This window comes from Myxocyprinus asiaticus, chromosome 29 (genome assembly GCF_019703515.2).
Source record: "Myxocyprinus asiaticus isolate MX2 ecotype Aquarium Trade chromosome 29, UBuf_Myxa_2, whole genome shotgun sequence".
Taxonomy (NCBI): domain Eukaryota; kingdom Metazoa; phylum Chordata; class Actinopteri; order Cypriniformes; family Catostomidae; genus Myxocyprinus; species Myxocyprinus asiaticus.
The window spans coordinates 39065616-39092280 of record NC_059372.1 but is presented as its reverse complement, the minus strand read 5'-3'; the positions used below and the strand labels follow the sequence as shown (position 1 = coordinate 39092280).

The 26665-nt window shown below is 37.4% G+C and overlaps 1 protein-coding gene across 1 annotated transcript in view; it reads right to left on the bottom strand.

Annotated features, from left to right (window-relative positions):
• The window catches only part of LOC127420035 (syntaxin-binding protein 3-like), a 35476-nt gene extending 9589 nt beyond the window's left edge, over positions 1-25887 (bottom strand). The window contains exons 1-17 of the mRNA XM_051661969.1: positions 25781-25887; positions 24935-24984; positions 24207-24288; positions 21094-21170; positions 20926-20998; positions 11222-11322; positions 10988-11133; positions 10787-10880; positions 10395-10519; positions 9989-10087; positions 8750-8807; positions 8562-8627; positions 8301-8381; positions 6122-6257; positions 5498-5604; positions 2921-3022; positions 2170-2255 (exon numbers count right to left, since the gene is read on the bottom strand). Coding sequence (XP_051517929.1) covers positions 2170-2255; positions 2921-3022; positions 5498-5604; positions 6122-6257; positions 8301-8381; positions 8562-8627; positions 8750-8807; positions 9989-10087; positions 10395-10519; positions 10787-10880; positions 10988-11133; positions 11222-11322; positions 20926-20998; positions 21094-21170; positions 24207-24288; positions 24935-24984; positions 25781-25868 — 1571 coding nt within the window. The 5' untranslated portion in view covers positions 25869-25887. The remainder of the gene's footprint in view (positions 1-2169; positions 2256-2920; positions 3023-5497; positions 5605-6121; positions 6258-8300; positions 8382-8561; positions 8628-8749; positions 8808-9988; positions 10088-10394; positions 10520-10786; positions 10881-10987; positions 11134-11221; positions 11323-20925; positions 20999-21093; positions 21171-24206; positions 24289-24934; positions 24985-25780) is intronic.
• Between the last annotated feature and the right edge of the window lie 778 nt (positions 25888-26665).

Genomic DNA, 26665 nt, shown 5'->3' with positions numbered 1-26665 from the left:
GTATTGCATGAAACAGTATTTCCTTACCTTACCACTCTGAGGGACCAGCGGAATAGAAAAAAACAGAATGACCAAAATTGACCCAAATATAATAATAAAATAATTTTAAAATAATTTAAACACAAGTTAAATACATTAATTGTATACAGTTAATGAAAAGTATGTGAACCCTTTGGAAATAGCTGGTTTTCTGCATTAATTGCTCATAAAATGTGATCTCATCTTCATCAAAGTCACAAGTATAGATAAACACAATGTGATTAAGCTAACAATACACAAACAATTATAATCTTTCATGTCTTTATTGAACACATCCAATTTAACATTCACAGTGCTGTGGAAAAAGTATGTGAACCCTTAGATCTAATAACTGGTCGATCCTTCTTTGGCAGCAATAACCTCAAACAGGCATTTCCGGTAGCTACGGATTAGACCTGCACAATGTTCGGAAGGAATTTTGAACCATTCTTCCTTACAGAATTGCTTCAGCTCAGCCATATTCTTAGGATGTCTGGTGTGATTGACTCTCTTGAGGTCATTTCACAGCATCTCTATTGGGTTAAGGTCTAGGCTCTGACTGGGACACTCCAAAAGGTGGATTTTCTTTTTTTTAAGCCATTCTGTAGTGGATTTACTTCGATGTTTAAGGTCATTGTTCTGCTGCATCACCCAACTTCTAATGAGCTTCAGCTGGTGCACAGCCACCCTGACATTATCCTGTAGGATATCTTGATAAACTTGGGAATTAACTTTTCCCTAGATGATGGCAAGCGGTGCAGGCCACGAAGCAGCAAAGTAGCCCCAAATCATGATGCTCCCTCCACCGTTGGGATGATGTTTTCATGTTGGTATGCGGTGCCCTTTTTATGCCATATGTAGTGCTGCTTGTTCTTCCCAAACAATTCAGCCTTAGATTCATCAGTCCACAAAACATTTTCCCAGTAGCGTTGTGGAGTGTCAAAGTGGTCTTTGGCAAACTTCAGGCATGCAGTAATGTTTTTGTTGGAAAGCAGCGGCTTCCTTTATGGTGTCTTGCCATGGACACATGCCTGTTAAATGTTTTCCATATAGTAGACTCATGAACAGAGAAGCGTTCACCAGTTCTAGTGATTCCTTCAAGTAAGTCTTTAGCTTTCACTTTAGCTTTTTTTTTTTTTTTTTTTACCTCACTGAGTATTCTGCAGTGTGCCCTTTGTGTCATCTTGGCTGGACAGCCACTTCTTGGGAGAGTAACCACAGTACTAAATCGTCTCCATTTATAGACAATTTGTCAATTATCAAGATAACTTTGGAACTCTTTCCATCTTTATGCAAAGCAACAATTCTTCTGAGATCTCTTTTTTGCAAGGCATGGTCCACTTAAGCAGATGCTTCTTGTTATAGCAAACTCAAAATGTTTGAGTGCTTTTTATAAGTCAAAGTAGCTCTAACCCACACCTCCAATCTCATTTCATTAATTGGATGCCAGGTTTGCCAACTCCTGACTTTAATTAGCTATTGTTGTCATCATTAGCCTAGGGATTCACATACTTTTTCCAACATACACTGTGAATGTTTAAATGTATTCAGTATGTACAAGAACAAAACAATAATTTGTGTGCTATTACATAAAAAAGATTGTGTTTGTTTATTATTGTACCTTAGATGAAAATCAAACTAAATTAAGACTAAGACGAATTTATACATAAATACAGTTTATTCCAAAGGGTAAACACATACCTTTTCTTGCCACTGTATAATTAATTTATTACATTAAATGTGCACCAAGTGATATTCTTGCTAATTGCAACTTTTAAACAAAAAGAAAATTAATGACTGTGAATAGCACATTTCTACAATGGCAATGAAAACATTTTCTCTTGCGTTATGCTGCATCTACGCCACAAGGTTTCAGCGCAACATTAAAAGTGCACCTTTAATGTAAACTATAATAATTACAACTAATCTAATTGATCAACTAAAAACAGAACGTTTAAAATGGTAGCCAACTTGACTCTCAAAAGCAAGTTGATCTGTTTGGATCAACCCTGAACTAAGATATACTACTGTAGGCTGTAAAAGCAGCTTAACTGTGGTTTGATTGGATCAGGCTTCATCATAAGGATATTTACGACAGCAGGGTAAATTATAAATGACATGAATTGGATGAATGAAACTCTCTCGCTATACCTTACAGCACGTGAGCCGTTCCATGCAGACGGGCATTCAGACTGATACGGCCAGTCTTTGATGTCCAGTTTGTTCTCAATTGCATCCTACCATTCACACACACACAGATTAGAAGTACAAAAAAGCTATTAAAATGAGCTTTAAGCTTATTTATGAATTTTTTTTGCTCCTTGTCACAGTCAGGGCTCAACAATAAGGATGGCCCGTGGAACTGTCATTAAAAGAAATATGATGCACGTAATGGAGCTAACATTGAAGTAAAACAGTCTCCTCTTTGGATTTCTGTAAATATGAAATCAAAATTTTGGTCATAATGTTAATGGCCCTGAGCAACACATATATAATGGGGTTTCATTTCAGCACATTATACTTGTAAGCTAATATCCATTTCTATAGTGTGTATGTATGTCTATACGCATCATACTGCATGAGTTTCCAGTGATCTTTAATATGAGTTGACCTCATAGATCATAGAACTGGTGGCGCATATACATAAAGGCTGAGACTTGAGTGATACATCATCTGTCCAATCAGGTTTTCAAGGTTTTAGCTCTCTGCAAGATTTTTTAAGTTCCTGGTTCATAATTTCTGATCTCCTTAATAGATTTAGAATATCTTATGGATTGATAAATCATGGATTTCATCAGGCTTTATAGAGGTCTGTTTACTGGATCCCAGAAACTTAAGTGTCTCAACAAAGTAAAACATGTTGACTGCAGGAGTCTGATGTTTATAAGTGAATGTAACCCACCTCCATCACATCTTTGATGACGGGCGTCCACCGAGACACTTTAAAAGTCTCCTCATCTGAACGATCTCGCCGGGATGGTTTACGAAATGAAAACAGACTTGACTGTTGGGAGTAGAGATGAAGACGATTAACTCTCAAAATAAAAACATACATTAACAGAGTTTCAGCAGGTTTGTCAGGTTTATAAATGTAAAACTTGTCCAGAAATTTGTAATCATTGTTATTTTTTAAGTTTAAATGCCAAGAGAGCGCAAACACAGTTAATATGGTCACATTTGAAAGCTTACAAACAACCTTCTAAAGAACTACATTACTTTTTCATTTATTTTCTCAAAAATAACATATGGCTTACCCCCAACCAGGGTCAGAAATAAACTAGGGCACAGGAAGAAATGCCATAGAAAGAAATGCATTATCAGGTAACTTAAATGCAATGAGAAATCAATCACAGCTATATTCTCTCTTACAATATTTAAGACCATTACATTGTGAATTTAAGACTTTAAGGCCTTATTTTCAAAGAGAACAACTGAAACTTTTTAAGACTTGCAAAAACCCTAAGAATCAGCACTTTTCACTTATTATTTGTAGTTTGTACTTTCAATTAAGAATGTCAAAATGTGTTTTGGTATCACATTGATACTAAAATGCAAAAGAAAAAAAAGAGAGAGAGAGAGAGAATGGTACTACTCACTCTACAGTATTAGTAAAAAGCAGATAGAAGGTGGTTCCTGATTGTTTTTTCACTGAGTTGGCCAGCAAGTCTTTTTGTCCAGTCTAGTTTTCAATAACAATAACTGTAGAATAGATTGTATTGTAGGTTATGACAGAGTAATAAATGCATGTGGGGATGTCCAATGTGGCAATGTTTTTTCTGTACTTTTTAACAATACAATACATTAATTTACATTTGATTACTTTTGTAGTGTTATTTTTATTTTATTTTTTTGGTGGGGGGTTTCCCCTTTTTCCCCCAATTTGGAATGCCCAATTCCCTATACACTTTTAAGTCCTCGTGGTTGCGAAGTGATTCTCCTCAATCCGGGTGGCGGAGGACGAATCCCAGCTGCCTCCGTATCTGAGACCGCCAACCCGCGCATCTTATCACGTGGCTTGTTGAGTGCGTTGCCACAGAGACATAGCGCGCGTGGAGGCTTCACGCCATCCACCGCGGCATCCACGCCCAACTCACCACGAGCCCCACTGAGAACGAACCACATTATAGTGATCACGAGGAGGTTACCCCATGTGACTCTACCCTCCCTAGCAACCGGGCCAATTTGGTTGCTTAGGAGACCTGGCTGGAGTCACACAACATGCCCTGGGATTGGAACACTTTTGTATTATTATTAATATTATTATCTATTTTTTTATTTCTGAATGTTTACTTGAAACTGCTGTAAGACATTTGAAAATCTTCAAGAATTTTTTTGCTGGTTTAAAATGTGTTTATTTGTTCTTTATTGACTAGGGCTATGCGATACGGCTACACAAATATCTCAATATTTTCAGCCTATTCACTATATGTGATATATATCTCTATAATTAAGTATTACTGTAGCTCTGGAATGGCTCAAAGAAGATTTTTATTTTATTTTATTTTTTTAATCAGAGGAAACAACATTTTATCTAAACAGTCATTGTAGCCAAGTAGATTCAATGTTTAAAGGCATGGAATAAAAATCTATTTAAAAATAAAAAGGAATGTTTCCCCGCAGTTTTTCACTAAATTAACACAAGGGAGATTTAATCACTGTCATTAATATGCACGATCATTTTTAGATTTTATATACAATGATACAGAGCAGCTTAATAAAAGCATTTCCCTTCATATTTTTTACTAAAACATTTTGTGAATGAACAAGGTGTGCAAAAACTAATTCACTTATTTTTTGGAACACAGTTGAATATAGAATAATACTAAATGATTAATGTGGGACCCAGTCAAGTTTATTATTCTAATATAATACTGAATTATCGTTGTTATTTTAAGGACTACATTTGTTTTATATAAAAGTAATATATTTCTGTCCCATTTACTTCACCTTCACATGGAGCTTCTATTTTGACAGTGAAATGACAGTTTGTAGTTTACACTGTTCCGCATCTGGTGAAAAGCTGGCACCACCTCCTTCTCTGATATACTGTGCCACGTTTGTAGATTTGTGTAATTACTTAATGTTTACTGATTACTAATGTTGAGAATTGTGCAAATGCTTGAACATGCAGCACTTTTCTTTTACAATGCATGTGAAGTGCTCTAAAAGCGATAAACACACGAGCCCATGAGTCCCGTGTGTGCACAGAACAGTGCATCATCCGTTTGATATATATATATATATACATACATACACACACACACACACACACACACGCCATTGTGTCAATTTAAAGAGTGTTAGCATATTAGCTTTAGCTGTGGTATGAAAATTGGTATCGAGAATCATGAAATTTTGGTATTGTGAGAAACCTACTTTCTATAGTGACACAAAAGATGGACAACATCTTTCCTGTTGCTAAAGACATAACCTTCAAAAGCTGCACTTCAATATGCTTCAAAATAGTCTGTGGACTCACTGAGGAGATGATGGGAACTCCCAGATGTTTCCAGTTCAGGATATACTCGCTTTCACCCTCGATCTTCACATGCTGAATTAGTTTATTCAGGTTCTCCTCTGTCGTACCTGCTCATAACACACAAACACACTTTCAGCTGAAATATACAACAACAACAAAAAAACAGGATAAACTGGATGCTTAAAGGTGTACTCGGTATTTTTTACTTACAGTTTAACTACTAAACAATTAGTGTAATTTTGAAACATATGTATAAAATCATGAGCACTCGCATTCAAATGAAGACTCCTGTCATATCAGTAATCTTATAAAAGCTGTTTTATTCTACATGGAGAGGGTTGGCACATGGGGGCAGCCATGTTAAAATCACATGACCAGCCGAATACTACTCGCTTAATCTCAGTAACCGTCCTGTTATTGGAAATTTTTACTCATGGATTAAATTATTCATCACTGACTGTGAATAGTGAATTTTTATAACGGCATCTGTAACTGAAAACTATCGCGTTTAAATTACATCCATGCCACTAAGTGTTAGTGTAAATCCAAGATGACAAACAATAAAGTACTGAGTGAACCTTTAAGATGTCTGGCAATCTCCAAAGGACAAGAACAGAGATTTACCATTGACGCTGAAGATGTAGAGTAGAACGGCCCGGATCTTATCAGGGGTGTCATGGGGGTGTAACAGCACAGGAAGTAATGTCCTCATGGGGTCTTTAACCTTCTGACCTTCAGCATCTGCACCTACAGCCAGATCCTGTATAAAAACAGCAATCAGAGACATAAGGAGACAATGTGAGACATAGTCTGAAAAGAAGGCGGCGCCCTCTCTCTCAAGTCATAAAGCAGTAAGAGTTTTACTTGTTAATGTTTAAAAATAAATTTCTGGACAAGAGTTTTTTGATTTGATAAAAGATAACGAGGTGAAAACTACGCATCATCACAACAATCAAATGGTTTAATTAAAACATACTGTTGAAAAAAATAGGACAAGAAAAATATTGCAAGATATTAACAATGCACTAACAATGTTTATATAGAGATACAGAAATACTGTAATCAAATGTATTATTTAGTGGAAATCATCACCGACCGTTGATCTCCTGTGCGCATTCATGAGTGCACGAGAGTAGCATTTATGCTGCATCTGCTCGCGAGGTGGGGCGTTTAAGTGAAAACTTGTTTAATCTAAAACAGGACCTACACAGCGATAGTAACAACATAAAACACAGCTGCACACAAACCAGAGAACAGAATTTACAAAACACATCTGAAGAGTTAGATGCATTTCTATGCCCAGCCTTATTTTATTTTAACTGGAGTACCAAAAATCAAACTGAGAGAGATAAGAGGCAGCTATAGTCACACTGTGTCCTAACCAGACACAAAATGACACACAACAAAAGGTACCTTTTCTATGTTAATCAGAGTTTTTGTCCTAACCAGCCACAAAAAAGTGATGGGAGATTCTGCCGCTTAGTTTCTATTTGTGGCGTTTTTTTAGGACTCCGGTTCATACAAATAAGGCTGGGCATAGAAATGCATCTCCTCTTCAAATTCAAACTTTTCAGACATGTTTTGTAAGTTCTGTCCTCTTGTTTGTGAGCATCTGTGTTATGATTATCGCTGGTGGTCCGGCTGAAGCGAAACAAAATTATTTCTTGCTTAAACGCCCCATCTCGCAAGAGGGGGCAGTGTAACTGCTGTTCTTATGCACTCTCATTAACACAGGAGAACAATGGTTGGTAAAGATTTTTTACTAAATAACATATTACATTTTGGGTTTTTTCTCACTAAAACTTATAGTATGCCTTCAGAACAAGGCATGAGTCGCATACAATAATTTTAGACTTCTGAATTATACATTTGTGTCCTTTTGATGCTTGAAGAGGTAGTTACCATAAACTGCCATTGTATGACATCACTGATAATTTTTTTATGGACAAAATTTCACCCTTTCTGTTAAGAAAAAGAATGAAAGTAATATGGGGTTATAACAACACAGGGGTGAGTAGACAATGACCGAATTTTCATTGTCACTATAACTTCAAAAACACCTAACACAATATACTAAACTGTCTAATTGTGAGTAATTCACAACAGAGTAACATGTAAAAAGTAGCTAACACTTCAGTATATAAATTACATGCTATTATTTCAGGAGCTCAGGTTTTCAGGACAGTTTTCTCATGGTGTTTAATCTTTAAACATTAATCTTTAATACGTTTAAATAATTGTAATTTACTGGTATACATTGTTTAAAATATTTGGTTAAAGTTTGGTTTGATACATGTTTTTTGTCATTTTGGTAATTATTGAACAAAAAAAAAAACTAAAATGTTATTTTTATTGAGTAAAATTATATGCCATTTTGGTCAGAATAAAACTGACTGAAATTTATTAAGATGACATGATAAACCATTGACTAAATTTAAAGAAAATATTTGGCAAAAGGCAAAAATAAAAAACTGAAAATGTACACAGTGGAAATTACAACTAATGAAAGTCCACAAAAGCAATGAAAGCAAAAACATGCACACACTTAAGAAATGATAAAACACAGTGAAAAACACTACTGATTTGTTTGATGTCTGAAAGATTATCAAGTTATTCTCACAATTTTGAAAAAACCTCATCTATGTTAGCCAGATAATGGTAAAGAAACCTAAATCAGCAGAACGTTACATTGATCACTGAATATAACATGTAGTGACAAAGCAGCACTGGCACAAAACTCTCTCACACGGGCCATGGGACGTCACATCATCTTTATTATTAAGCCTCAGAACCAAAGCTTTACCTGTTCAGCTTTGCAAAGTCTTTCCACATTCTTCTGGAAATGACCCATCAAATCCTCAGCCAAATTTAAGTGGACATATTTCTGTGAGAAACAAAGGGAAATGTAAAGTTGCAATCATTATACTGCCTTCCACAACTGTAGACAATCTCTACCTTTAATACAAGATCAAACACCATCTAATAGTGACCAAATATGACCTCCATTGGTGAAAGACGTAATGTGATACTGTGCCTCTCAGGGCATGAGAAGCGGCTCGATTACCTGAGCCACCTGCTTGCGGAAGGCTGGCATCTTTTTCATGAGTTGTGATAGGGCTCCAATTGTGATCTGCCAATAGAGGTGAAATATCACATAGGCATAAGGCATCTATGACACTCATAAGAGAGAGTCTGTAAGTGGAGACTGAGAATTTCTGGTCGATGTAATTAATTGTAAAAGACAAACTGTACCTTCCCGTCAGCCTGCTGCTTACTAGAAGAGATTTCCTTCACCAATTTGGGAATTTTCCTTTGGAATAAAACACAAGAATTGGTTACATTATTAAAAAGATCTTTATTATGATACTTTGGCTTTATTATGTTTTTTTGTTTTTTTGATAAGTGAAGAGCTGTTGGGTTTGCTTCTGCTTAAAAATCAAGATTTAACTGAACATCAGCACTAGTTCTAGGTATTGATACAGATTTCCTGATTCGATTCTGATTCACAAGCTCTCGATTTGATTCCGATGGGTATATTTCAGATACAATATCCATTTTTCTTACACATAAAATAAACAAATCTCTCAGCTAATGCTGTTTATTACAAGGGGCCTTCTAACCTTCTAGGTAACCATTCTAGGTACAATTCAAAAATATTAATTTGTAAAAATTCGATTTTCACTGGTTTTTCATCATATTGGTCACATTTCAGCTTTTGAAAATTTTTCAAATTCAATGTATTTCATCAATAAATGTCTTAAAATTGCATATATTATATTGCATCTATATTTTTCGTTACATGTTTATTGTTTACATGCACAATTTGTACTATTTACAAGTATTTTCATTGATATGTAGAACACATGCTAAATTGTTACCGTCTCTAAGACTACTGGCATCAGCCAGTGAGCGCAAGGCGATGGTCACAAGATCATTGTAGGCGCCCTAAGAAGAGCTTAAAAATCAGACACTTATTGGGTCAGTTATCAGTTACAATGCTCCCTTAAGGCCAGGGTATACTTAATTTTTCCGTGTTCTAGATCGAATCGCGCCCGGCTGACCGCGTTGCCTTTCTGATCATACTTTTCTGACCGCGAACGAATAGAAATGCGTTCGACACATGCACACTACATCTGCTTTGTAACATTTTTAGTACAGTCAATGGCCAGCACACGCGCAGTTGACGCGCAAAGTCGAGGACCGCATCCGCTGGTCAAGAAAATCTAGGCTGTGCGCGCGGTCAAGTCGCGTGGCTGTGCTGATGACGCAATTTGCGTCAAACATACTGTGCGAGGAGCGGCAGCTACCTATGCAGAGAGCAGACAGCAAGGCAGCTCATATTGTTGAGAAGCTATTACATATGTTTGCTAGGATTTCCAGGAATAATTGCTTAATAGCAAAAATCAAGACATACTGAACAAAGACATCTTGCTGCCCACGAAGTTTGATGGTTCATATAATTAACTCAACACAATAAGAAATTCTACTCACTCAGAGACCTCAGCGATGTGCATGTGCCGCAGTTTGACCCATAATTCATCGTCTTCATTCAGCAAGGCCTCTTTCTTAGAACCATCCTTTACTTTATACCTAAGAGACATCACATAACATAAAAACACCAATACATGACACACAACAGACAAGATCTGATCTTATAAGGCCTTAAAAAGTATTTGGACACTTAAGACACATTTAAAAGTATGTTGCATTAGATAAAACTGTTAGAATCACCATGCAATCACAATGAACATCTGATAGTTACACAAAATGGCCACATCGAGGTCATTAAAAAAAACAAAGGACATTACTAACGATTCAAGTATGAATTTCAAGGCTATTTCAATTTTAAATTAAGGTCATGTGACTGAGGATGAAACGGAGTTGAGGGGTCATTTACTCATAGGTGTTGTCCTTCATTGGTATGAGGTCATAGGCCATGGCCTGGTAGGTCAGCTCATGCAGAATTGGGCTCACGGGGTCCAGCGCTCGATCCACGATCAGAAGCTGAGCCTGTGTTTTTTCCTGAAGATGAAAGACAGGTTCTGATAGTTATTTCTGACAGAAATAACATTATATGAACATGCTAGAACATCAACCAAAACTACAAACATTTAAGGAATAGTTCACCCAGAAGTAAATGACAGACTTTTCATTTTTAGATGAACTACTCCTTTAAAGGTTCATAAATAAAAATTATATATTATAATTCACTAAACCAACCAGTTTTATTGCTCCACCAATCGGCTACACTGACTGGAGTGTGGTTGTTTTGTGCACAACAGATCTCACCTTTTTTTTGCAGTTGTCATCCAACTCGTAATGCCGTGCCAGTTTATTATCCACAACTTCAGCCAACTTCTTGGCGTAATCGAGAGCTGAATCTCTGCACAGAATGAAAACGTCATTGCCTACATGTGTATAAAATGTACATTCACATATGAAGGCTTATTTTAGTGCACTGAGCTCAGGTGTAATCTGGTTTGACTGTACTTCTTGTATCTGACTCCAGGATACTCGTCAAGCGTGGCACAGAGAGTGACGATTTGATCAGCGAGCTGTTCTAGAGTTTGATCTCTGTCCTGACTGTGAGGGCTGTAGATGTTCTTGAAGGCTTCTGTGTTATCACAAGTGAACACCTGCACAGGATCAATGAATTAACAGCTTATTAACAAAGTCAAGTCTATTTGTACATGAATACTATTTTTAGAACACAGATAGACTCACTTGTGCTTCCTGTGGCAGAAATGAGATGTTGATTTCCTTACACACTTTAATGTACTTGGCACAGTTCTTCTTCATTTTGTCGAAGAGCTCGTCAGGACAGTCTGGGGTGAGAGTTACCAAAGGTATGTTATAAACTGCTTAAAACTGAATATGACTTATGAACTGCTCAAAACAAAGTAAATAAAGAGTTGTCATTAAAACCAGATATCCTAAAAGTTATTTAGGAATACATATGGACAGATGGGAGAATCTCATGAAAACTGTGAAGTGAAATTTTAAAGATAAAATAAGAAATTATATTATGCATAAAGTAAATGTAGAGTATTTAAGGACCATTAATATGATTTTTTTTTTTTTTTTTCGCATTGTGACATTACTTTTATGACACATGGATGATTGTTGGTGCCAGATGGGCCGGTTTGAGCATTTCTGTAACTGCTGATCTCCTGGGATTTTCACGCACAAATCCCTAGAATTTACTCAGAATGGTGCCAAAAACAAAAAACATCCAGTGAGCGGCAGTTCTGAGGATGGAAATGCCTTGTTGATGAAAGAGGTCAACAGAGAATGACCAGACTGGTTCGAACTGACAAAGTCTATGGTAACTCAGATAACCGCTCTGTACAACTGTGGTGAGAAGAATATCATCTCAGAATGCTATTCTGAGATGCGGGTTGGTGCTGTTTTGGCGGCACGAGGGGGACCAACACATTATTAGGCAGGTGGTTTTAATGTGTCTGATCGGTGTGTATACATATATGTTTATGTATATGTATATATATATATATATATATATATATGTATATGTATATGTATATATATATATATATATATATATATACACACATGTATATGTATATGTATATATATATATATGTATATGTATATATATGTATGTATATGTATATGTATGTGTGCATGTGTGCATGCGTTCATGCGTACATGCGTTCATGCGTACATGCATACATGCATACATGCATACATATATATTAGGGCTGCCCCTAATAGTCTACCAATTGTTAGTCAATGAGAAGAGTCTTGGTCGACCAAGTTTTGATTATGTTGGTAGCAGAAAAAAAAAAAAAAACCACAGGAAACGCACGAACACCGGTATTAGCGCTGGTTGGATGCTAGGTGGTACTCTGGGGTAATTTTCTTTAAGCAGGGTGAAGGTTAAGCCTACACAATAAAGCAAGACACTTTGATTTCAAACTTTGAACTTTATTTTTTATTTATTTTAACTAAAAATTTAAATGAAACTGCAAAAAAAGTGCAATTAAAAAGTGTTTTGTTCAACTTTTTGAAAGATGGCTTTACAACAGTTGTCAACATCTCTCTGGCAAAGAACCTACTGTATCTGTGCATTCTCTACCGCTCGGGTATTTCGCTGTCCAGGAAAATACATCATGTGTGTGAATACATTTGTTTTGTTCCCTCCTTCACGATATACATATATATTGCAATATCCAATTACATCGGCAACCCCCGGGCTGAGGGATCGGTGAATATTCTTGCTTTAGTGATTTTGCATTGAAAATTAAAACTTAAATCAAATACATTTCTAAATTCAAATTGCACTCTAAATGAAACGAAAAAGCAATTAAAATAATGAAGTGATAAAAAAAAATTCTATACATATAAGTAACCTTCCATTTACTGTCAGGCAAGTCTCCGTCTAAACATGAAGGCGGAAAATTACTTACACAAATGAAGACATAAAAATAATTATAAATGATAATTATAATGATGATAGTAATCACTGAAATATAAATCATGGTTCGAGTTGAACGTGTTTTTGTATTATTTTATGTTTTAATCACAGATGTATAGGCTGCAGAGTTGTGGTCACAATGAACTGCTCTGTGGAAATAAAGTGAACTGAACTCAAAGCACCTCCTGAGCTGAGATGTCTGAGGTCATTTGCAGCACTCATAGACGATACTGTTCTTGTGACAAAAAAAAATTCAGAAGACAGAAACAAAGAAAGAGGGAGAACCTTTTACATGCGCATGTTCCACAAGACTGCACGACTCCGTACAAACAGCGTGTCATCTGTTCTTAATAATATAATAAAGTGTTTCTTCAAGCTGTGTCTACAGGCAAATTATTTGTAATATTAATTTGGTAATAATAATAATAATTATTATTATTATTATTTAATTCATTAATGGGAAAATGAGCCAAATATCATCTTGACATCAAAGGCATCAGCTATTGGTGATCACTCTGACCATCGTCAATCCCCGAGATCATCGTCTGTCGTTACAACCCTAATGTGCATTTCTCTCTATAAATTAACAAAATGTTCAGACCGTCACCTTGCTGGTGCTTCTTTCATGCGCTTGTAAAATTTATATTTTAAAGGCTCATTATTAAGGTTTAGTATTTTTCTGTAATGTAGAACAGTGTTAGCATTAGCCTAGTTTCAATCCACTTTTCACGCTATTCTGTTATCGACAAAGTGAAAATGCGTAAAAAATATATTTGCGAAATTTGCCGTCTTCTGCCCGTTTCCATTCAAATGGCCTTTAATCGATAAAAACGGTGTGCATGATGACGTCATGCCTAAAAAAAAACACTTTGTCACATAAGTTTTGGTTTAGCGCAAAAGAAATCTGACCTTAAGCCGTTTCCATTCAGAAATGTGTGTTTATCACTAATTCGCTTCCCAGATGTCCCTAATTTTTTTTCCCATTAAGTTTTGGCAAAATGGGGAGAGTATTGTGACAATTCTTTGAAATTAACCAGCTAACTGTCATTTTAATTTCACAAATAAATGCAATCATAAGAGGAGGAATTGCAATTAAAAGGGAGCAGTTGTCCTTCTGATATGACTGTAATATTGGTCCTGATGTTGCGCCTATCATAGGTTACCACCGGTTCCGATCCGAAAGCGAATAGTCATGGCCCTGTTTAAGCTGGCACCTGCACCAAGTAGTGGGGAAACTTTCAGTCTTAGTATAAGGACCATCCATCGATGTGTATATGCTGTGCACAGCTATTAGAGAAAAACTGATGCAGTGTAATTTCAGGGTTTACATATATGATACATTCCTGATATTCAATAGGCTATTTTGAACAATCATCTAATTTAAAGCATCGCCATCTCAACAGCATTATGTCCTGCATATTTGTCCAGCAACTTTTAACGACCAACTGAACTTGATTGTCATCTCAAATTAATTTTAGCGTCATAATGCAATTTACATTTTCTGAAGAAGCTCAGCAAATGTGATCCGAGGTAAAGAGAGTTAGATTTAAAATATTTAAAAGTTTTAAAAGGTTCAAAAGCTGGTTTTCTGAAAGTGAATTCAGCATTGGACAAATAGTTCTGACAGTTTATAGTCCTGAAGTGTAGAAAATGTCATTCGACCAGCTTTATTCGTCTACAGAACAGGGTCCGGCTAATTTAAGTTTGTGTAAAGAAAAAGGCATATATAGGTCTAAAAACATAATTTTTTTCGTTTGGTAATTTTTTTAAAATTATTATTTAATGTGTTTTTCGTTTGGTAAAACAGGTAATACAAATAATTTAATACAGGGAATTTTGCCAGCATTTTTTCAAACGTAAACTGAACAATAATTTAATAGAATTGGGCTGTTAGTGTTCCAAAAAAGCACACTGAAGCTTTTCTCCTAGTATTGTGTATTTATTTTAAATTTAAAACATCTTTGTGCACAGAAATAATATGTTTGTTTGTTTTTGTTTTGTTTTTTTGTATTTTGGGCTAATTCCATGACTGCCATCTATTATTTTGAATGGTGTGAAAAAGCAACTTTAATAAATAAACGGATGTCTACCGCGATTAAATTAATCACAAAAAGTGGCCATTAATTTGTTATCCGTGCACTTGTCAATGTGCATGTCTTGATACGAGATATTTGTGTTGGCACTCCTGGAAGTGCCATGATGCAGATGTGTTTGCAGTGATCGGATCTTTATGCTGTTCAGATCAATCCATAATCATGTACAATAAATTGGCTTTCAAGGATTTATGTTGTCATGATTAACACAGGGTAACGATTGGGATAAATTCTGTTATGTGACACTACATTTTTGTGTTAATGGCAATTTTCTCGACAAAAAGTGTTTCCAAACCAGTTTTTCGCGACATTTGATGTATCGACAGAGTTTATGCGCTAGAGTTAATGTGAAAAATATTATGTCGACACTTTCCATCAGCTTTATTTTGATGCACTAAAAAAAAATTCACAAAAAATCCTTGGATGGAAATGTAGTTAATGTTACTTTCAAAACATTCTTTCTCAGCCCTGGAACCATTTCTGATGCCCCCCCACCCCCCAAAAAATAAATTTAAGTAATTAGATTAATATCATAAACGTGTGACAACTAGTCAACTAATGGCTTAAACTAATGCCTACTAGTCGACTAGGAAAATCTTTGGTCGGGGGCAGCACTAATATATTATATATATATATATATATATATATATATATATATATATATATATATATATATATATATATATATATATATATATATATAGATAGATAGATAGATAGATAGATAGATAGATAGAGTACTGTGCAAAAGTCTTAGGCACACAAGACGCTTCACGAAAGCATTTGTCTTAAGATGGTATAATTATATCTTCAGCTTTAGTGTTTCAATAGGAAATATAAATGTTAGACTCCCAAACATTACATTTGCAAATTGAAAAGATTAGAATAGAAGAACAGGGAGCCCTGCAACAGATGGTCATGGCCCCCACAAAGCCTCCCACTGAACATCGTGTCAGTCTGAGATTACATAAAGAGACAGAAGCAACTGAGACAGCCTAAATAGGCAGAAGAACTGTGGCGAATTCTCCAAGAAGCTCAGAACATCCTATCTGCCAACAACCAAGAAAAACTGTATCCAGGTGTACCTAGGAGAATTGGTGGTGCTTTAAAAGCAAAGGTGGTTGCACTGAATATTGATTTAGCTTTTTTATGTTTACTGGACTTTGTATGACATTAAGTGATAAATGAAAACTATTTATGTCATTATTTTTAAAGACATCCTCACTATACAACACTTTTTGCCTAAAACTTTTGCACAGTGCTGTGTGTGTGTGTGTGTGTATATATATATATATATATATATATATGCATATGCATGTTATGTCCAGTGTTTGTTTTGTGTATTATTGCTATTGTGGTTTTGCTCTTTCTCTGTCTGTGTGTTTCGTTTGTGCTTGGTGTGTCTGTTCCAGGTGCAGCTAATTTGCCAATAATTTGTTCCACCTGTGTGATGCCGATTGGCTGTTCCTGATTGTGCCGCTAATAAAATCTCTGTGCAGGCGTTCAAATACGAGTTGCTGTGACTTTGGGCGAGTCACACTCCTCCATGCTTCCCACCAGCTGCCTGACCAACACCTTGAGTTTCAAGAACTGTGATGGTTCTTTGCATTTGTGCTCTTCAGCAATAGTGTTGACTCTATGTTTTAAGCAGCTAGTTTTGTAGGGGTGACCTGCCCTGTTTATTTGGCTGTTCATTCTGTTTTGTTAGTTAAGTCAGGTTAGTTTAATTGTATTTTTATTTCCCTCTATCAGGTAAGTTATTTCCTCCTTTTCTTTCTAGGCTGTTTTGTTTATTATTTTGGGCCAGGCCCAGGGGTATTTGGGCTTTGACCCTAAAGCCCAAATACCTGCTGCACATTTATACATATTTAATACTTTATCTACTTCTAATAAAAACAAATATTGGATCTATGATCTTGTTGTCTTGGGTTTTTGGTCTGATGGTTGTGCGGGGAGCACACCTCCCTCTACTCTTTTGCGTCCTACCCCTAAGGGATGTAACAATGTGTGTGTATATAAACTCAGCAAAAAAAACATCCCTTTTTCAGGACACTGTATTTTAAAGATAATTCTGTAAAAATCCAAATAACTTTACAGATCTTTATTGTATAGAGTTTAAACAATGTTTTCCATGCTTGTTCAATGAACCAAAAACAATTCATGAACATGCACCTGTGGAACGGTTGTTAAGACACTAACAGCTTACAGATGGTAGGCAATTAAGGTCACAGTTATAAATACTTAGGACACTAAAGAGACCTTTCTGCTGACTCTGAAAACACCAAAAGAAAGATGCCCAGGGTCCCCGCTCATCTGCGTGAATGTGCATGAGGACTGCAGATGTGGCCAATCATTGCAATCTCTGTACAGTGAGACGCCCAAGACAGCGCTACAAGGAGACAGGAAGGACATCTGATCATCCTCGCAGTGGCAGACCACGTGTAACAACACCTGCACAGGATTGGAACATCCGAATATCACACCTGCGGGACAGGTACAGGATGGCAACAACAATTGCCCGAGTTACACCAGGAAAGCACAATCCCTCCATCAGTGCTCAGACTGTCCGCAATAGGCTGAGAGAGCCTGGACTGAGGGCTTGTAGGCCTGTTGTAAGGCAGGTTCTTACCAGACATCACCGGCAACAATGTCACCTATGGGCACAAACCCACCTTCGCTGGACCAGACAGGACTGGCAAAAAGTGCTCTTCACTGACGAGTCGCAGTTTTGTCTCACCACGGGTGATGGTCGGACTCGCTTTTATCGTCGAAGGAATGAGTGTTACACCAAGGCCTATACTCTGGAGCGGGATTGATTTGGAGGTGGAGGGTCCATCATGGTCTGGGGCTGTGTGTCACAGCATCATCGGACTGAGCTTGTTGTCATTGCAGGCAATCTCAACGCTGTGCATTACAGGGAAGACATCCTCCTCCCTCATGTGGTACTTTTCCTGCAGGCTCATCCTGACATGACGCTCCAGCATGACAATGCCACCAGCCATACTGCTCGTTCTGTGCGTGATTTCCTGCAAGACAGGAATGTCAGTGTTCTGCCATGGCCAGTGAAGAGGCCGGATCTCAATCCCACTGAGCACATCTGGGACCTGTTTGATCAGAGGGTGAGGGCTAGGGCCAAACCCCCTAGAAATGTCTGGGAACTTGCAAGTGTCTTGGTGGAAGTGTGGGGTAACATCTCACAGCAAGAACTGGCAAATCTGGTGCAGTCCATGAGGAGGAGATGCACTGCAGTACTTAATGCAGCTGGTGGCCACACCAGATATTGACTGTAACTTTTTGACTTCTCACAATAAGTTGCTGGAATTTTGGCACATTCCTCCAGACAGAACTGGTGTAACTGAGTCAGATTTGTTGGCCTCCTTGCTCGCACATGCTTTTTCAGTTTTTCAAATTTTCTATCAGATTGATGTCAGGACTTTGTGATGGTCATTCCAATACCTTGACTTTGTTGTCCTTAAGCCATTTTGCCACAACTTTGGAGGTATGCTTGGGGTCATTGTCCATTTGGAAGACCCATTTGCAACCGAGCTTTAACTTCATGGCTGATGTCTTGAGATGTTGCTTCAATATATCCACATAATTTTCCTTTCTCATGATGCCATCTAATTTGTGAAGTGCACCAGTCCCTCCTGCAGCAAAGCACCCCCACAACATGATGCTGCCACCCCCATGCTTCATGGTTGGGATGGGGTTCTTCAGCTTGCAAGCCTCACCCTTTTTTCTCCAAACATAATTATGGTCATTATGGCCAAAAAGTTCCATTTTTGTATCATCAGACCAGAGGAAATTTCTCCAAAAAGTAAGATATTTGTCCCCATGTGCATTTGCAAACTGTAGTCAGGCTTTTTTATGGCAGTTTTGGAGCAGTGGCTTCTTCCTTGCTGAGCAGCCTTTCAGGTTATGTCGATATAGGACTCGTTTTACTGTAGATATAGATACTTACCTACCTGTTTCCTCCAGCTTCTTCACAAGGTACTTTGCTGTTTTCCTGGGATTGACTATGTTCATTTCTAGGAGACAGAATGTGTCTCCTCCCTGAGCGGTATGATGGCTGCATGGTCCCATGGTGTTTATCCTTGCATACTATTGTTGGTACAGATGAATGTGGTATTTTCAAGCATTTGGAAATTGATCCCAAGGATGAAACAGACTTGTGGAGGTCCAAAAAAATATTTAAAAAAATTCTGAGATCTTTTCTGATTTATTTTGATTTTCCCAATGTGTCAAGCAAAGAGGCACTGAGTTTGAAGGTAGGCCTTAAATTACATCCAGAGCTAATTGGCTAAAGGCTTGACATAATTTTCTGGAATTTTCCAAGCTGCTTAAAGGCACAGTTAACTTAGTATATGTAAACTTCTTACCCACTGGAATTGTGATATAGTCAATTAAAAGTGAAACAATCTGTCTGTAAAAAAGTTTAAATCTGTTTGTTGGAAAAAATACTTGTGTCATGCACAAAGTAGATGTCCTAAACGACTTAAAATTAAATGCATCATGGTAGTTTGCTAATATTAAATCTGTGGAGTTGTTAAAAAAATTAGTTTTAATGACTTCAACCTAAGTATATGTAAACTTCCGGCCACTTTATTAGGTACACCTGTATATCTACAGATTCATGCGATTATCTGATCAGCCAATCGTGTGGCAGCAGCATAATGTATAAAATCATGCAGATATGGGTCAGGGGCTACAGTTGATGTTCACATCAACCATCAGAATGGGGAAAAAATGTGATGTCAGTGATTTAGACCGTGGCATGATTGTTGATGCCAGACAGGCTGGTTTGAGTAATTCTGTAACTGCTGATCTCCTGGGATTTTCACGCACAACAGTCTCTAGAGTGCAAAGAGAATGGTGCGAAAAACAAAAAACATCCATCGAGCGGCGGTTTTGTGGCCAAAAACGGCTTGTTAATGACAGAGGTCCGAGGAGAATGGCCAGACTGGTCCAAGCTGACAGGAAAGCGACAATAACCCAAATAAACCCACGTTAAAACAATGCTATGCAGAAAAATTTTTGAACACACAACACGTCGAACATTGAGGTGGATGGGCTAAAATAGCAGAAGACCCCTCCGGGTACCACTACTGTCAGCTTAGAACAGGAAACTGCGGCTGCAGAGGGCACAGGATCACCAAAACTGGACAGTAGATGATTGGAAAAACATCGCCTGGTCTGACAAATCTGGATTTCTGCTGAGGTACACAAATGGTAGGCCCACTACAGCCTCAGTTTTCTGTTCTTGGCTGACAGAAGTGGAACCCAACGCAGTCTGCTGTTGTAGCCCATCCACCTCAAGGTTCGACATGTTGTGCATTCTGAGATGCTATTCTGCTCACTACAACTGTACAGAGGGGTTATCTGAGTTACCGTAGCCTTTCTGCCAGCTCGAAACAGTATGGCCATTCTCCGCTGACCTCTCTCATCAACAAGGCATTTTCGTCCACAGAACTGCCACTTGCTGAGTGTTTTTGGCACCATTCTCTTTACACTCTAGAGACTGTTGTAAGTGAAAATCCCAGGAGATCAGCAGTTACAGAAATACTCAAACCAGCCCGTCTGGCACCAACAAAGCCACGGTCTAAATCACTGAGATCACATTTTTTCCCCATTCTGATGGTTGATGTGAACATCAACTGAATCTCCTGAACCGTATCTGTTTGATTTTATACATAATACTGCTGCCACACGACTGGCTGAGTAGATATTCGCATGAATAAGTAGATGCACAGGTGTACCTAATAAAGTGCTCAGTGAGCATGTGTGTGTGTGTACACACACACACACACACACACACACACACACACACACACACAGAGAGAGATAGATAGATAGATACAGATAAAGGTTGGGAGAAACTAATCAAGAGTTGAAGTACTCACAGTCAGTGAAGTAGACGTATGCAGCTTTGTACTTGGTTTTCCCTTTGAAATCATTAATAAATGCATCAACACACTGCAAACAAAAGCAACAGGGTCATAAAGAGGTCAATACAGTAAAGAGAGTGACATTATGTTTATTATTAGAGAGCTAGTCTCTTAAGCTCTTACCTTAACAGTGGGGGTCATGAAGTAGACGGCCTTCATCTCTGGAACTGGTTCTCTGCTTTTGTAAAGGTCCTCCACAACTGTAAACAAAACGCCTAGATTATGACTTACTGGCAGACTGTAAAACACCATGGCAATATTTGTCCATAATCAACAGCAATTATTATTTCCATCGGTGAAACTCACAAAAAATTACATGGTGACTTCAAAACAAAAGAAAACATGTTTTCCATAAAAAAAGCTAATTATCTGTCGCATTTTGACATTTTCTGGAAAATTAAACATTCTTATTTAGCACTATTTTTAATCAATTTCACACTAAACTTTAACTTTGTAAAAATAAATAAATAAATAATATTGTATTTTAAATAAGGTAGCAGTTTCTTTTGTTTTCGATTTAGTCATCAAATTTTACTAATTTATTTGCACATGAAGAAATTGTTGATATATTAGGAAGAGTGAAATCACAGTACACACAGTAGTCCATAAACCATGGATGGCATATCCACGTTAGCATTTGCATTTTCTCAAAAAAAGAATCAAACCAATTACACATACAGTGCATAGTGAATAAGAAATTTACTCATAGCACATGTGAAGCGCTGTTACTTTGAAGTTGCACTCATGTGCTCAGTTTAAACGGCCTGGATCGTTTGACTGCTTGGATTGTCACGGACTGACCGTCATGATTTGTGAATCAGAGGAACTTTTGATCCTGATCCTGAAGTTTTTGATTCTGGCTGATAGAATATGCGCTTCAGAGGACGATATTAGATGAGCGTTCAACGGGAAGAAAATGCTGGATTTTTGTGAGGTTAGTGAATTACATCTTTTTAAATCAGATATCTGCATATATGCAAATGGTTATATAATAGAAGTTTTATTGATATCTACCTTTTATCGTTAGAAAAGTTACAGGCAACAGTTGACGAGTGACTGTTAGAATACGTGCTTCAGAGGAAGATTTATGAGCGTTCCACAGGATGCTGGATTTGCTGAAGTTGTGTGAGGTTGGTTTATTACATCTGTTTAAATGAGATATGCACATATTTGCAGACGGTATATGATATTAGTTTTATTGATATTTGCCTTTTTATCATTAGACAAGACAGTCAAAAGTTACAGGGAACTGTTGAGGAGAGAGAGGGAGAATAAAACAGGCGAGCACTTTAACATTATGAGCCCAAACGCGTCTGCCGCGGCTCTGATATGCAGACCATTTAAATGACACTGTGTTGCACACCGATCTATTATTTTAGTAACACAATAGCACGTAACAACAAAACGAACCGTGACTGGTCGTTTACATGTCTCAGTCTCTTCCCATGCAAGCAGGCGATTCTCAGCGCCCTCAAGAAACAATTTGGCCGATGCCGATAATTAAATTCAGAACATCGATGGATTTATCGGCTTCTGTGATATATCGGTCAACCACTAATAATAACAATAAAAACTTTTTATATATAAAAAGGGGGGTGTTAACTATCATGAAAATAGTTAATGGTTCTCAGAATAGAGTAGGCTTTATTTTCTATAGGCAAATATATTTTTTTCTTTTATTTTGGTGTGACAGGACCTCCATCAACAATGAGAGGTAACACAGTGACAATCATTCCTCTCTGAGATATTTTATGTCTATTCTTTTGCTTGATAAGTGAGGAACTGAGAATGCTTCCCTTCAGCAAAACAAAGGAAGGAAGTCCAGCTCTCACAATGAAGCTCAAAGACTAAATCCACAGACAGTTTATTTTCCATCTAACAAACAGGATATTCAACTGAACCTGCAGTAAAATCTCATCTCTTACTGAGGGACTTAAAATGGTTCAAGGAACAAAACCGAAAACTAACAATAAATGTTTTCAGAGCGTCATCGTAAATGGGAACGAAGTCCATTTTAATTGTTCCAAAGTGAAAACATTATTTTTAAATGCTGGTAAACGGTGAACAACCAGTTAATTCCATTCCGATAGTTTATTCATGAAACCAAAGACCAAAGGGTTTATCACACCATGTTTTTGGAATTACACCACTTCCTTTATATGGCCAGATACACTCAATGAGCACTTTATTAGGAACACTATGGTCCTCATAAAGTGCCCTGTGGCGAGGAGGTGGGTCGGGCCAGAATGACGCACGCTCGGACCCCAATCAGCCTGATGAGGCAAGCAAGGGATAAAGGCGACCGGGGACGGCCGTTCGAGAGAGAGAGAGAGAGAGAGAGAGAACACTATGGGCAGCTGCCCTGCATGTGTTTGTTTGTATGTTTTTGTTTGTTTATTATTAAACTATTATTTATGTTGTCAAGCCGGTTCTCGCCGCCTCCTTTCCCTATAACCCTTTTACATGCCCGATGTAGTCTACTGCTGTTGTGCATTCTGACATGCTATTCTGCTCACCACAACAGTACAGAGCGGTTTCTGAGTTACTGTAGCCTTTCTGTCAGTTTGAACCAGTCTGGTCATTCTCTGTTGATCTTTCTCATCAACAAGGCATTTCCATTCCCAGAACTGCTGCTCACTGGATGTTTTTTGTTTTTGGCACCATTCGGAGTAAATTCTAGAGACTGTTGTGTGTGAAAATCCCAGGTGATCAGCAGTTACAGAAATACTCAAACCAGCCCATCTGGCACTTACAATCACGCCATGCTCGAAACCACTGAGATCACATTTTTTCCCCATTCCTGACCCATATCTGCATGATTTTATGCATTGCACTGATGCAACACAATTGGCTGATTAGATAATTGCATGAATATGTAGGTGTACAGGTGTTCCTAATAAAGTGCACAGTGAGTGTGTGTGTGTGTGTGTGTGTGTGTGTGTGTGTGTGTGTGTGTATATATTTGATATATTTTTGGGTAATATTTAATATTAAGAATACATCCTATTGAAAAGATGTATTTAATATAGGCAACTGTATACTATGCTTGTTATGATTTCAATGCTAATAAATCCCCCACATGGGAAAAAAACAAATGTGTTTTCCAGACCACATCGTTTGCTTCTCTTGCGAGATCTGGCAACACTGCAGATCTGCGGGACCTTGGAACATATTCAAAAAATATATCATTTCTGCACGGGAATAACATTTTGTTTTTAGTCCCTGTTCTCACTTACTCGTGATGCCCTCCGACATGAGATCGGACATTTTGCAGCAGGAGGAGAGAAGGCGGGTGGTGAAATGGTCCAGTATGAGGATCTGTGAGAACAATAAGATTTGAAACAGAAATCACAATCCATGCCATGTGATGTCCAAGCATTAAGAGAAACTCACACTTCATCTCGTCTTTATACAGTGGCCCCAAAAAGTATTTTAGACCCTTAAAAATGTATGAATTTCACTGCACTAGGTAACAAAATATTAAATGTGGCGTCTGCTAACAAATGATGCTAGAGTTTTTCTAAAATACCCCTTTTTCAATTACTTTTAACCAGCTGGTTATTGTTTTATTATTTAAAACCTAGCAAACTTCTTTTTGTGAAATGTTTTGCTAGAAAAGTGTGTTATCTTATGTCACTTTCTTTTATATATTATCTAATGCAATGACATTCAGACCTTTTTTTAGTGTGACTTAAGTGTCCAAATACTTTTTGGGATCACTGTATGGAAGTTTTTGAATGTTTTTACAAGACGTCCTGTAGGTGTCCTCGTTTGATTTTGGTCACACAGACTCTGTGTTTAGTAAACAGTATTATTACAGAAGCAAACAGCACATTGGCTCAATGAGATGTCAATCAAACCAGTGGGCCACGATGAGGTATCGGTAATCACGTGTGCCCAAAAAAAAAAGAAAGTACAAAAAAAAAAAAAGAATAAAATAAAATCCAAAACTAAGCACACTGACCTTCCATACTTCTGACTTTCTGCAGTCGGCAATGATGGTGTCCTTGATTCCTGTGACATCACACAAATAAATCTAGATATAATCAGGGTTCCCACACCATTTTCATGACATCCACGGGCATTTCCAGGTTTTCCATGACCGCAGGGATTTTGGCAACCCTGTGCAATGACTGGTCAGCTAATAAATAATGGAAATGAAACAAAAAAACAAAATCCAAGAACTACCATTTCCTGTTTTGAGTTTTGTTCTGAATTAGAAAAATTACAAAGACATTTTAACAGCATATGCTGTTTATTCCTCATCCACAGGGTAACCAGATATAAACACACCTGTCAAAACACACACGACCGGAAGTCATTGATACAAAGTTCATAAAATGTTGAATGACACACCCACGCGGGAGAACTCAAGTTACATTATTATGACATCACGCGTCATCGAAATGACGACATGAAGACCCCATAAATATCAACCTGTTCCCCATTACAATTAAAAACAAATCGTACAGAAGTGTAAAGGTCAGTAAGCAGTGAAATATTGAAACTGAACTGTCTTGTGCTAACATTAGCAGAGCAGCTAACTGAATCTCAATGACAAATGCAAAACAGTTAGTGACAAACATACTGCATGCGATCTATGCTGCACGGTTTCCTGAATACACATCAAACACACATCTAAATTACTCGTCTGGCCAAGCCCAGCTGCTCCCAAACTATCGTGTATCTGTCTTTACTACGCACCTAAACTTCTGACAGCCCTTCATGTTAAGTTCCTTTAAATGATGAAGGCCATTGCTGTGCATGCAAGAAGTGTTCTTGAAAACAGAAGCTTACTGAATGAACTTACTTTGCCAAACTATTTTTTTCAAGCCGTGCTCTGTCCCAGTTGCCATCTTGACTTGATGAGGCGAATGCGCGCTCCCGTCAATACGCATTCTTCTTCTTCTGTTTAATGGCGGGAGGCAACTGACGTTTAAGGTGCATTACCGCCACCTGCTATGATGGAGTATGTGTCAGAGTACCGTATTTCCATTAATACTAGGGAGAGCGAAAAAAAAAAAAAAATACATTCTCTTTATTAATCCAGTTTCTTTTAAAAAAATCAAATAAGGCTTTATACTTCCCATCTTCAATATTAAATAAATTTTTAAGGTTTAATACACTCACCCCACATTTCTTTAATTCCTCCTTTACATTTTTCCTATGTATTCCTATGAGGATTCTTCTTCTAATCCAAACTCATTTAGACCTGATGGATGTTTCCTATTAAATGCATTGTTTTATTTAACTCTGTGTGTCCTAACCTCAGCCTTGATATGATTGCTTGCTCTCTGGAGTTGTTTCCATTCTTCCCACTTTTTGCTTTATTTTATATAGAAGATGTCCTTTGTATCCTTCATCCCATTGCTTTTGCCAAGTATTCAAGATGTTATTCCGTATTACTGCTTTAGCTTCCGCTTTACTAAAAGCTACCCTGCTTCAAAGCCTGTTTAGCCAGTGAGCCCACCATCTCATTCCCCTTAATGCCCCTATGAGCTGGAATCCACATAAACCTGACTCCTGTTTCTCTATGATGTAGTCTGAATACAGTTTAATTTCCTTTATAGAGTACATCAGGCCTGTTTTGGGATTACATAGACTGCAGTGATACCAGCGCTGATAATGAATCTGAACATAATGTGACCTTTTTTAGTTTATTTTGTTCTACCCACTGTACTGCCATTAAAATAGC